Source organism: Pimephales promelas, chromosome 3, assembly GCF_988280905.1.
Source record: "Pimephales promelas chromosome 3, fPimPro1.hap1.1, whole genome shotgun sequence".
In the NCBI taxonomy this organism is placed as follows: Eukaryota; Metazoa; Chordata; class Actinopteri; order Cypriniformes; family Leuciscidae; genus Pimephales; species Pimephales promelas.
In genome coordinates this window covers 29378338-29391971 of record NC_142771.1, presented here as the reverse complement: position 1 = coordinate 29391971, position 13634 = coordinate 29378338, and the positions used below count along the sequence as shown (strand labels likewise).

The 13634-nt window shown below is 37.2% G+C and overlaps 1 protein-coding gene across 3 annotated transcripts in view; it reads left to right on the top strand.

The window, feature by feature from the left end:
• Positions 1-13634, top strand: part of llgl1 (LLGL scribble cell polarity complex component 1) — a 41114-nt gene that overhangs the window by 7730 nt on the left and 19750 nt on the right. For all 3 annotated transcript variants that reach the window (XM_039686560.2, XM_039686559.2, XM_039686558.2), the window contains exons 3-5: positions 9880-9961; positions 10116-10246; positions 10345-10488. In XM_039686560.2, coding sequence (XP_039542494.2) covers positions 9880-9961; positions 10116-10246; positions 10345-10488 — 357 coding nt within the window. The remainder of the gene's footprint in view (positions 1-9879; positions 9962-10115; positions 10247-10344; positions 10489-13634) is intronic.

Below are 13634 nucleotides of genomic sequence, written 5' to 3'. Positions count from 1 at the left end.
GAAGACTTCCGCTCACACAAACAAAACATAAGGTGAAATAGTCCAGGCCTAGTCGTCTCTCGTCCTTCACTGTCCTCGCTCCTCCTTTTATGCTTCCAGGTGCAAAATAGCATGAGCGCAGGGCATCATTATCAATCATGCCACCGCCCTCACCTGGTTCTCATGACACTCGGCATCGTCATCCTTGCCACAATGACGATGAAGTCATGCAATTGTGCTTTAGAGCCCATGTTTTTAATTTTGCCGATTGAATTTAGGCTTCAAAATGTATGAAAGTTGTTAATTCATGAAGATTATTATGAACAAAAGCTGTAAGAATCAGACCTTTGTTTGTCACAGAGCTTATTTTGTGCAGTATTCCAAAAGCCAATGAAAAAACCCTAGGTTTTTGCCTTAGGTTTTTGTCGAGGGAACGAGTGTGACGCTAACTTTGGGTTGACCTACAAAATATTTCATTGATGCAACACTGTTTACTGCTATCTCAGTGGGAGAAAGGCACTGGGTGTCCTGCCCCAAAATCTACGAATGGTTTATTATTTAACACTAGAACCGCCATGGGGTAAAATTTACCCATAGCTGTTCTTCAAATGTTCATAACAGATTTTCAATTAAGTCTCCCAGTCATTGAGTTTATTTGTCTAAATTTATGTTATGTTCAATCAGCTGTTGTTAAATTGTTTAGATAAAACCAGATTAAAAACAGGCCATTTATTTCACCAAATTTTGTGCCAGCAAGTCAAATTTACCTTACCCATTTTTTCGTGCCGCTTATGTTTAACTTTCTATGTTATTAGGCAGTCCCTTTCACCCCAATGAGAGAGTTTTTCACAATGGATAATATTACACCAACCAAATATGTATTTATTTTCTTCTAATTCTCATTGTCATTGCAGGCTGGTTTAGCCTACATTCAATTTACCATTAAGAAAAGTGATTATTGTAGCCTGCTTAAAATAGCCTAGAACATAAAACAACAGGACAAAAACAGTTGATGACTAAAAATAATCATTTCATGACTCTAGAGTAGACTTTGCTCTGTGAAGACAGTGGCATAATACAGTGACATAATACGTTTTTTAGATGTATCAAAAGGTCAATTTTACCCACTGGCGGCTTTAGGTAGGCCTATACAATGACCCCTGGCGGTTCTAGTGTCGAACCTTTAAAATTCAGCCAGTTTTTTTTAATCAGCCAATATTTTTGATCCTCTGAAGTCTTACGTTTGAATTAGATATTTACAGTTGCCTTTTGTTTCTTGGCCTCAGTTTAGTAAGCTTTAAATGTAATTTGAGCTTGTCTGGTCATAAACGTGTCTCCGCTGCAACCACAAATTGAGGCGCAGGGGTTGGAACTATATTTTAAAGCTAAAGGGGAGGACAGACGAGGGGTAAGATCGGAAAGCAATGAGACCGCTGGGACAGAGGAGCTGTTGGAAGAGCCGGATTCACTCCTAAAGAATGCATGTGGCTGTGCCCTTAGACACCCTCTGCTATAAGAGGACATTCCTCTGCACTATTGTTGTCTCAAAGACATCTTTTGAAATGGTTTCCCAGGCCACCGCTGGAACAGGCTGGTAATCAGGATGTGCTTCAGATTTGAGGAGCGAAAGCTTCCATGATTGACCGTCTCTGGCAGGCTGAGCTATGTGACTGTCAGAAATGCTGCTTCTGTTGTTGATTATGACTGTGCTCAAATGAGGTGCTGTCCCCAAAATGAATTTCGTCATTGCCATGGCATCCCCTTGATTACTTGGCACACATTAGAGCTCATTAACCTAATCTAACAGGCGCCATTTGTACTCTATCACAATCATTATGAATGATCACACTGCTGCAACAAAAGAGGTCAAGCTTAAAGGAGTAGTTCTCATTTTTGCTGATAATTGCCTCACCCTGTGTCATCCAAGATGTCCATGTCTTTCTTTCTTCAGTCGAAAAGAAATGAAGGTTTTTGATGAAACATTACAGCATTTTTCTCCGTATAATGGACTTCAATGGGAAACAAACGGTTCAAGATCCAAAAGACAGATTCAGTGCAAACTGTTCAAAGGGCTTTAAACGATTCAAGGCGATGAATATGGGTCTTATCAAGCGAAACGATTGGCCATTTAGAAAAAAAAAACAAAGTTTAAGTTTTATAAGCTCAAATTCTCGCCTTGCTCTGTTCTGTGACGCACGTTCGTGACTCTCCTGTTCGAACTCGTTCATCAAAATGAACAAATCTTTTTCCAAATCAATTCGTTCGTTGAATGAATTAAATGACTCAAAAGATTCGTTCATTTTGATAAACGAGTTCGAACAGGAGATTCAAAAACGTGCGTCACAGAACAGAGCAAGGCGACCATTTAAGCTTATATAAAACTTAAACTTTGGTTTTTTTTTTTAAATGAGTGATCGCTTCGCTTGGTAAGACCCTTATTCATCGTCTTGAATCATTTAAAGCCTTTTGAACAGTTTGTGCTGAAACTGTCTTTTGGACCTTGAACCGTTTGGTTCCCATTGAAGTCCATTATATGGAGAAAAATCCTGGAATTTCTTTTCGACTAAAGAAAGACATGGACATCTTGGATGACATGGGGGTGAGTAAATTATCAGCAAAAGTTTTTTTAAAAGTGAATTACTCCTTTAAGGCTTGCATAGTGAGTCATATCAATATGGCGTACACCAAGGATCGATAAGACTACAACCTATAACTTTAAAGTGCACTTATTCTCCGTTATCATTATCAAGGGGGTTAACCCTTTAGGCGCCAGAGGTTTTTTCCTAAAACATTCGGTTTTGACATCTTAATTTCAAAAGGCTACTTCTTAAAAGTGATAAAAGATAGCGACTTTCTGTAAATTAGGGAAATATTAACGAAGACCCAAAGTTTATGTATTGATTACGTTTTAACATCTAATTTGCATATTATTACGTTATATGGTGGGGGCAATCATGCATTGTATAATTTTCATGAAAAGTCACATGTTTAAATGATGCTTTATTGCAGAATACTGAATCTCAGGTATATAATAAGTAGTAAATAAACTGTGTAAATTATTACTAATAAATGGTAGAACCAAACTGAAAGCATGTAGTGCTTGGCCTTTTGCTGTAGAGATTTTCCATTTTCTACATACAGTAAGCACTCAATGGGGCACATACAGTATATATTATTCATATGTCATACAAACACAAGTAGACAAAACCTGTTTAGTTCAAAAGCTCACTCGCGATGGCAAGGCACAGATCATGAGTGAGATGATAGAAACAGCGTGAGCGCGGCCAGATCTGCCTCGCAGTGGCGCCTTAAAAGAATTAGAGTATCACCAATCACACATGCAACACTTTCATGATATATTTTTTTCTAGATCTTGAAATTGTCAGTCATCTTTCTTATCGTTGTTTGCCTTCTCAATCAGGCGCTGTAGCTCTGTGTGAATGGATCTGTATGCATAGTCTTAGTGTGCTAGCTATCTGTATCTTCTCCCAGCGGCATTGCTGCAGCTCTCTGATCTGAACCAGGAAGCTTGCATCTACGCCACTGCAAACACTCAAACATTTGTCTGGTCTGGAGGCATAGGCTTATCACAACTTTTAGTTTGGCAGATTGCCTCATGAAAGACTGATACTCTCACATTTCACATTCCCACGTAGGGATGTCCTTTCTTCTTATTGAACACAGCTGAGGAAACACTCGAACCCCTCTTCATTGGTTCATTCATAACTTTCCCGTTTTGCTGGAGCTGTTTCTTCCGGATGGTTTTCGATGGTGCTTCTGAAGGAAATTTAAATGTCTCTCTTTGCATATCTTTTCTCTCATGTTTCTCAGCCTAAAGCCATTAGTATTCTGTTGTGAGCCTCATGGTCACACACAGGGAGCTCAGAATCAGTCCCCTTCCCCCCTGTAGTGCACTTCTGTGGCCGGTAAGCAATCTATAGACCTTCTGGGAACTCTAATAGTGAAGAAGACTCATTGAAATCTGTTTTATGTTCATTGCTGCCAAACTCTCCACTTAAAGGGCCACAGTTTAATTACGAATTGTGGCAAGTTACTGGACGGGAAAGGGTTTGCCTGTGGCTTCTTTATAATGACCCTAGTCTGGTTTGGACAGATGCAGGAATCTCCTTCCAGTTTGTCTAATCAGTGGTGACATGAACTGAAAATGGCCATGCACTATCGGGTAAAACAAAGTTCACGGCTAGTTCTTTGTTACTGAAACCGCAGTTTCTAGAAATGCTTACAAAGCCAAAGTTCAGTCGGAGCTGTTGTATGTCAAGTTTCGTCACTTGCATTTTTTCTTTTTGTAGATGGTTTGCGGGAAGTAATCTCAAATTGCATATGTATCTCGAATTCGATGATATTTGTTAGTAATTAACTTATGAGGAATCCTCATTGAGGATACCATGTGTCTTTGAAACATTTCAAGTTTTCTAATTTCTATCTCAAAAATGGTGGATACTAAAAAGACTGGGTTTAATCCATCATTCAATGACTCATTCAACAGGACTTGCTTGCATTTTTTTTTAAAAGAGAAAACCCCCATAATTACTTGGGTTTTGTCTTTTCAATATAGGACAACGTATGTTTACTACATTAGACTTCGGACACAATGTCTGCTGTTTGTCACTATTCAGACCGTGAAATTGCATTATCCTTTGCTAACTTGTTGTTAGCGCTTGAGTGAGTAATTGTCGAGCATTGTTGGGAGTATGTGGAGAGGAGATGGCCAGCGTGGGCTCTCGGAGAGTGTGTTTGGCTTATGTTGTGAGAGCAGTCTGGGGCCCAGGAAGGGAGTTTTGATTGTTACATGACTTTGACATGTTAAAACTCTTTTTGTGGTAATGGAGAGGGTGGAGAGAACATCTATAGTGTGGTAAATATTTATACTATTTAGGCCTAGGTGAATTTAAGGCTGTAGATTCCCTTGTGAAAAAGCATTGTATTAAATGTGCACATACTTCAAATCTTCTCTATAGCTATGTGTATGTGTCTGTGTGAATACAAGTATATATTTAAAAAGAACTGTATTTGAAGATAATATAATATTTATATAAAAAAAAAACGGCTTAACTTGGGTACACTTTTGATTCTTAACTCTTAACTCGTTTCTTATGCTTTGAAAAAGTGAAACTTTTAATATAAGGAATTGTTGTAAGCATTTATCATGCTGGACACTTATTTTGATGTTAATTAACATAAAATAAATGTAATTAACTTTTATTATAATTTTTAACTGTAGTGTGTGTTCAATATTGCATTGTTTTAAGATTACTAAATTGCAACTTCATTACAGGTTTAATTACAAATATATTAAAATATGTGGCATACAAGCATCAATAGAAATGACATATTTGGATAATTAGTTAACTTTTTTTTTTCCACAAGTGTTACCCAAAATAAAATTAATCATTTACTCTCAATTGGATTTTCTAAACCCCATGACTTTATTTTGTAAGCCACTAAAGGAGATGCTTTGAAAAATGTTTATACTTCTCTTTTTCCATGCAATGAAAGTATCTCTCATGTCTCTCAACTAAACAACTAAGGCATATTGGATATCCAGATTAGCAATTTAAAGTACAATTTTCAGGTTTGAATCTGTCGTCTTTGGCTTTATTATTGATTATCTTGGTCAAAATAATTTCCATCTAAGTAATGGCAAAACTTTCATGGATTTTTTGAGGGTAAAAATGTAATTTTTTTAAGTGTTTTTCAGCTGATTTGGATGCCTTCAGTTGTTTAAAGTTCATGTTCTTTGTGTCTTGGGAATATCAGGTTCTGTTTTGAGTGTCTGCTTGTTACTTCAATAGAAACTACAGTATTTATGAGACATGTAGCTAAAATGAATTTCTGAATTCAGAGTGTTTCTGAAAGATGTTATGACTGAACAACATGTGAAGTTCTCTTAAAAAAAAATAAGGAAAGAAATGGTTTAACTCCTAATTGCCTGAGAACATGGGACAAAAATTCCAGTGTCAAGGATGTCAAATGGTGACTCCAAAAATTTCACCAAAAAAGGGAAATCCATATCTTTCTCCATGTCAACAAACCAAAATCATGTTGTGCCCTGTTCGGAGTGCAGCCATCTCATGGTTTGTAATCTCTCTGCACCATTAGCAATGCACTGAGGTGGATGGAGTGTATATGGACTGTGGGGGGAGTTTTTGTGGGGAAAAAATGACCGGGCCTCTCTGTTCTTGTTAATGGCCTGTTGAGTCATCAGGGCTGAGTGTGAGAGAATTTTACAGATGTAACTGTTCCCCTCTGTTTAATTCCTGCACTACAGGCATGCTTTACTCACCTTTGGTTCTGTATTATTTTACCAAAATTATTGAAAATCATTTTCTCCCCTTCAAATTTCTCTTCAAAGACGCCTTTATTTACTTTTGCTTTATTAATTGGCCACCTGAGCAGGACTTTCTCTAATGTGGTCCAATAAATTATTGTTTTGGTATACATTTCTTCTTCCTTAGAGGTTGTTTTCTTTGTATCCCTTGTCATTAGTATTAATATGTATTTTTTTTTTTTTTACTTTTATTTTTTTAGTTTTCCGGTAGCTCAAGTGGCTCTGCATGATGTGGGAATACAAGAACTTATGAAATGTATATGCCTAATGCAGTCCTACAGGAAAGCAAGCTTTACTCAATGAGTGTGCTTACATGTACTACTAATAATAATAAAGTATTTTATATATTCGTAAAGAAATTCGATTGATCGCAATTAACTGCAGCTGACATAAAAGTTTGGTGTGTGTGTAAGGTGTATTTATTGTATATTCACAAACTTTTTTTTAGATGCGATTTTACAGCACTAACTGTCATGTATATTTTTCTTGTATTTATTTATCCATAAATAAGAATCATAATCAGCTTAAAATATATCTATATTGTATAAAAAAACAACTCAAAAGCACATTTGGATTCAAATTCTAGGAGTTTTATGCAGACAAAAATCTACATGTGTATTTTGCGTAAACCATTTATGACCATTATCTGATAAACAACACCAAAACCTCAACATTTGACCTTTCATCTGGTTAAGCGTAATTGGTGTAATATTGTGGATGTTACGCTCTGTGTCATGTTTTCAACTTCTGAACCTTTTCATTGTGTATCATTTTTGGGGCATATGAGCCTCTTCTGCAAATAACAGGATGCCTGTTCCCGTGTGACATAATCGAGATGCTGCCATGGCAACCACGGGGACTTCAGAATGGAGCAGTTCGTCTGGGGTGCCGTTTCAAGAGCCTGGTTGTGTAAGACATTATGGGCTTGATTAGGCAGCAGCTGAAGTGGCTCTCAGAGAGCTGTGTGTGTGAGGTGGCAGGGTGACGTGCGGCAGTGCCACACAGCCTGAGCTTTTGTTCTGGGCTCAGTCGAGCTGACGGTGTGTCCTGTGCTCCCTTCGCTCCATCAGTGCATCTCTTCTCATTACTCTGAATCAGATGTACCTATACCCTGCCTCGCAAGCAAGTTTGCTGAGAGAAATGGACTGTGTTCAGAATCATCATGTCCATTCCAAACCATTGAAAGTGAATAAAAAGCAACAATGACTTTTTGTCCATTTAATGAAAATGAAAGCATTATTTAAAATATTGATTTATTATTAAAAAATAAATAAAACAACAATTTTATAAAGATATTGATTATAAGTGAGAAATATAAGAAAAATTGTTTAGTTGAGGTCCGAATCCAGGTCTCTTTACACATTAAATTCGAACTTGTTAATGTTTTACTTTTCTTCTCTTGTGAAAGAAGTGTTTATATTATAATCATAATAGTATAAGATATACAAACTGCATGCTGTGCAGAAAAAAGATACTTTTTTTCACATTTAATTTCAACAATTTCAATCTCTTTTGGCTTTTTGGTCAAATAATTGCACTTTGTAAACTCTTTCAGCTTCGTCAAGCTGGAAATGGATGGTCATGTTTAGGGCATTGCATTGTGGGATAGGGTATTTGACGCAGTGTTTTTTTGGGTTATATACTGCACATTTTGCCCCCCCAAAAATGCTTTCTTTGCATAGTATACATAATGCTTCAATAATGCACCTTTCCAAACACATTCGTTCCCTGTTTAAAGTCAAGATTTTACGTTTAAAGAGCTCCTCTCTCTCACAAGGCTTGCTGAATTTGAGTTTTTCTAAGGATGTCTCCTCCTTCCTGCAGAGTTTGGATCTTTTTTTTTTTTTTTTTTTTACGTGGATCAGATTTGACCTAGATATCCACTCTTTTGTTATGAGAGTGGAAGGCTGTGTAGTTTAATGAAAAGCACACCACAATAGCCATCCCGAAAGCATTTGAGCTACAGTCTATTGAAGAAAAGCACAATCACCTTTGCCGACTGAAAAAGAGTTGTTTTCTCTTGATTCTGGAGACATTCAGGATCAGATTGAGTGTGGGCCAATCAGCTATTTAGTTTAGCTCATTTCTTAGTGTTTATCTCAGTGGACTGTTTAATGAGTGTTATATGTCTGCAATTACTTCCCTCAGAGAATCGAGGGAAGAGTTTGAGGGAATGAGTCTTTACAGTGTTGCTTCTTGACATTACATTTTAACTACATTCACCACAGCTTTGGCTTGATTTCCCTTTGAAAAAAAAAAAACAAGATTGAAAGTGATTCATTGGAGCACAGGCATTACCATTTTATGAAAAACCTTTCATAAGAGAAATTAAGTGGTTAACGTCTCTGTCGCCATTTCGTTTCAAATACTTCATGGAGCACACATGCATTTTTTGTACACCATGAATAACAAGCATTTATCAACTCTTAAAGGTGCAGATAGTCATTTCTGAGAAACGTTGTTGAAAGTGTATCAGGCCGAGCACCACAAAGCACTTCTAGCTAATCGGCACTAGGGGTGTTTCCACTCATTATGGGTGAGGAGAGACCGTAAGCAAGAGTGAGATTTGAAGAAAGACTGTTGAGAGATGGCTGAGAGACATTACAAAAGAGGTTCTGATCAGACAAGAGCTTTGAGGACCAGTAAGAAGAGAGTGAGAAGGCTTGAAAACTGACGCAGAGGTTGCGTTGTTTCTGTTCTAGATCATTGGTTTCCCTATGTTTCACAGAGCCAAGATATGCTTTCTATGTAAGGCTTGTATGTAAGGACGGTTTTGAATGTCATTGTTTGTCTGGAGCTGCTTTGCTGTTGGCGACTAACAACAAACTCTTGCTGTTGTGTACAGTTCATTTTTGTATTTATTTTTTTTACCTTGTCGTTTGTACTTCATCTGCGTTTTTTCAAGCATTATTTTCCTCCGTTCAGCTATGAGAAAGAGACATCCACTCTTGCATTGTGTGTTTGTGCATTTTGGGGGTGAAGAAAGGAAGGGCGGAGTGTGTTTGTTTGGGTTGATTTCAGATATCAACAGTGTTTCTCAGAAATCTCTTAAAGGTTAAGTTCACCCAAAATTGAAAATTCTGTCAGTATTTACTCACCCTCATGTTGTTCCAAACCTCTATGTGTTTATTTGTTTTGCTGAACACAAAGGAAGATATTTGGAAGAGTGTTTTAATCAAACAGATCTCATTCCCCATTGACTACCATAGTATGTATTTTTTTCCTACTGTAGTCAATGGGGAATGAGATCTGTTTGATTAAAACACTCTTCCAAATATCTTCCTTTGTGTTCAGCAGAACAAATAAACACATAGAGGGTTGGAACAACATGAGGGTGAGTAAATACTGACAGAATTTTCATTTTTGGGTGAACTAACCCTTTAATGCATGTTTAAGTTTGTGCGTTGTTTAAAGAAAGCATGAATAGATACTTGATAAATTGAAGAAAAATTGTCTAGACTGAAACGTTTTCCCTTGAGGTAATCTGTTCGCAAAACAGATGTGAATCCTGGAATGCACCACTGTAAAATAATCCTTGACTGGGCATTAAGATATGGCGCTCCTGGGGTGGAGATGACTGGACTTCATAAAGACACTGCTGCTGTCACTCAGATACACTTCCTCTATGGACAGGTAAGATCATGTTTTAAACCTGTACTCAATACTCATAAGGTGCACATGTTCACATAGCTTGGACCTGGGGTGTGTTTTATTGAAAATATTTTTATTTTTAATTTTTTTAACAGTCAATAAGCCTCTCACTCTCTCATTCTCTTTCTCTCTCTAGGGAAGGTTACTTTCTCTTTTGGATGATAACACCATTCACCTATGGGAGATTGTTCAGAGAGAAAACCGCTCACATTTGATAGAGGTTCACAGCTTCAATCTACCTGGCAGGCCAGGCATTGAGAGTACCAGGTAAGGTTTTGTTCTTTTCTTTTCATTTACTTTCCTTTTTTTTTAAACTCCCCAAATTTGTCCAATCTTCTCCAAATGATGACGGTTCTCCTCTGTAGTGCGACACGTGTGACCGTCATGCTGTTGAAGCTGGGCTGTGATCTTCTTGCTCTGGGCACTGAAGGTGGTGGGGTACACTTTCTGGAACTGCCCACCCTCACGTTGCTGAACAAGTCGCTGTTCCAGGACGAGGTCATGCAGAGGTGAGAGCTGCACTTCCAGTATCCAAATTGACCATGTCACATTATCAGGTCACCCAAATGTTATCGCTTTTGTGCTGCAACTCCACTTTGAATAAACTTCCAAAGTATGAGGACTCTCGCTGCAATTGATGTGAAAAAACTGACACCATTGTTACTATTTTCATCACTGTGTATACATGTGCTGAGGAAGCCTCCGGAGCATAGCTGTCAACAGTGAACATTGAAAATAAGGAAGATTTCCTGGAATCCATCCCCAAAATAAGGATTTTTTTTCACGATGCTTGCCCACAAACTTTAAAAATAAAGCACTAGTCATTAAAAGTCTAATGGAGATATTCTGACAAGTGCTTTAAGTGTTAGACCAATCACAACAGACTTGGCCATCTGACCAATCAGAGCAGAGTGGACTCTTGGAAAGTCGGGCTTTAGGGAGACTGAATCTTCGAACGAACCGTTCTTAAACTTTTTGAGAAATGTGCAATGTATATTATGAGAAAATGATGCGTTTTTGACCTTGGATGCATTTAAACCTATTGGAGGAGACCTCCAAAACAAAATAAAGAACCTTTAAAATAGCATAATATGGGTACTTTACATTTTTGTTGAAACTGTAATGCATTTTCTTAATGATACTTTGGGTAGAAAGTTCAAAAGAACGGCATTTATTTGAAATAGAAATCGTTCATAACATTATAAATTTCACTTTTGATCAATTTTGTGTCCTTGCTAAAGTATTAACCTAACCCTCTCTACAACCACTCTCAAAAATATTTTCTGAATGTCTCTCAAGGGACAAGGTTTTTTTTTCCTGTGAATCAGGATATGAAGAGTTCAGATGCAAAAGCCTCTAAGTGCCATTTGAAATTTTCTTCTAAAATGATCATTTTTATCAAGCTTGTATATTTAAGTTCAGTAATTTCACTTAAATGGCAATGAAGATTACCTATTAATTGTCATTTAAGTGAAATTACTGAACTTAAATATGCAAGCTTGATAAAAATGGTCATTTTAGAAGAAAATTTTAAATGGCATTTAGAGGCTTTTGCATCTGAACTCTTCATATCCACACTGGACTCTAATAAATATGGTAGAGCAGAAAGATTCTACACGATTACCTCATAAAATAAGCATTTGGGGAACTCTCACCCCATGGGTTAATGAAGCAGCAGCAAGACGTTTTGTTTATTTTCCTCCCCTCCCCTTTAGCCCTTATCCAATCTGCCTTTGTCGCACTTCTCAAACACACTTTGAACAGGGAACAGCTCAAACTTCCTGATTCACCCAAGGCTGTTTGGCCCTTTACGCTCCCAGCTGTGGCTGTCTGTTTCTCTGTCAGTAGGTTATGCAGCTTGAGCTTTCCCACTGCCAAGGCACTGACTTCACATGGCCTCTGTTAGGAGTTTGGAGTTGATCTCTGCAATCTGATGAGATACAGTATTTATTCCTCTGCTATTCAGTTGTCATTGTAAGCATATTTATAAATATTTAATACATCAATCTTTAAGAAGAAACCCATTTTTCCTAATTGCTGTAATTGTGACTGTTACAAGGCAGGAAATCACACTAGCTATTCATCTTACTCTTTAAAGACGTTGTTTAACTCTGAGATAAATTACAGCTTTTCCAGTGTGCCCTGTTGCAGATATAGCCTGGGTGGCTAAATGTGGACCTCATCTGCCTCTGAGAGACCTTGAACTGCTCATTACCAGTGGCTCAGATAGGATGCCCATTACTCCAAATTGTGCAGAGTTAATAAGTATGTGTCAGCCAGGAAACTACTGAACAAAATGCTTTTGTACCAAGTGCCAAATATCTTGGGCCCTATTCAAGGAGGCATTTAAAATGGAGGATATGAGCTTTGCACACTCATCTTTGAGAATCAGCAGGATTCAGAATGCCAGAGTATACTCTGCATCTTAGAAGAAAACATTGTGGTTTGTGGTGATTTGTTTTTCTTTAAGGCATGTGGGACACCTAGACTGACATGTATTTGAGTTAATGAGTTTAATGTCTTCAGAATACTTATTTAATTCATGAATATCATGAATAATTGGGGATATTATGGAAAGATCATTTCAAAAAAATCTGATTTATTGGTCAAAATGTATAGGAACATTTGTTAAATGTTGAGTTCACTCAAAAAAAAAAAAAAAAAAACAGTTGTCCTCTGTTACTCACCCTCATGTTTTTCCAAACCCTGAAGAATTTTGTTCATCTTCAAAAAAAAAAAAAAAAAATCCCTCTGTCCCTCCATAGACGACTACACAACTACCACTTTGACGCTTCATAGTTCATAAAGAGATTGTAAAACTTATTCATGTGAATTGAGCGGTTTAGTTATATTTTTTCCGAAGAGACACGATAAATTTATATGATGAACAGATTGAATTTAGGCTTTTATTCACATAAACATATTGATCAGTGAACATAAACAGAGGCTGCACCGTACTTGCATAACACACGAGAATGAACCTCATTGGCAAACATGCTTGAGTCTCAGTTTACCACAACTGATGTGTGAGGTTATGAATGTTTATATGTGAATACAAGCTTAAATTAAATGGATTTTATTCTCGATTCATAAAAGGCAGAAGTCTCTCAGGTTTCATTAAAATATCTTCATTTGTGTTTTGGAGGTGAGTGAAAGTCTTACAGGTTTGGAACGACATGAGGGTCACTGAATGGAAGAACTTTAATTTTAGAGTGAACTAATCCTTTAACTTATTAGATTTTATTTGAAACATACAGACTTGTGCTACACATTTTAATTTTTTTATACAATTATGAAATAAAATTGCAAGATCTCCCATTTAATTTGACAGTTTAACAATCTATATCTCAGAGCAATAATGTAATTTCAGCGTTGCCATACAAATTTTGTGGTATAACTTTCAAGAAGTGCAAATCTGGCTTTCTATTTCTTAAATTTTCTTGGAAAAGCCTTTGTTGTTTGTGTGAATTGTGTTTCTTGTGACTGTTTTCATCCCAAGCCATGCTATCAAACAACTATTCCAGTCCTTCTTTTCCATGCGCTTTCCACTTTTCCTCTCGGAATGGCTACATCTCATCCCGACTCTGTGGGTGTACCATGCACATTCCAGCTCTTGAATCCATGCCACAGCCACAGAGGAATCCTGAACTGTGGC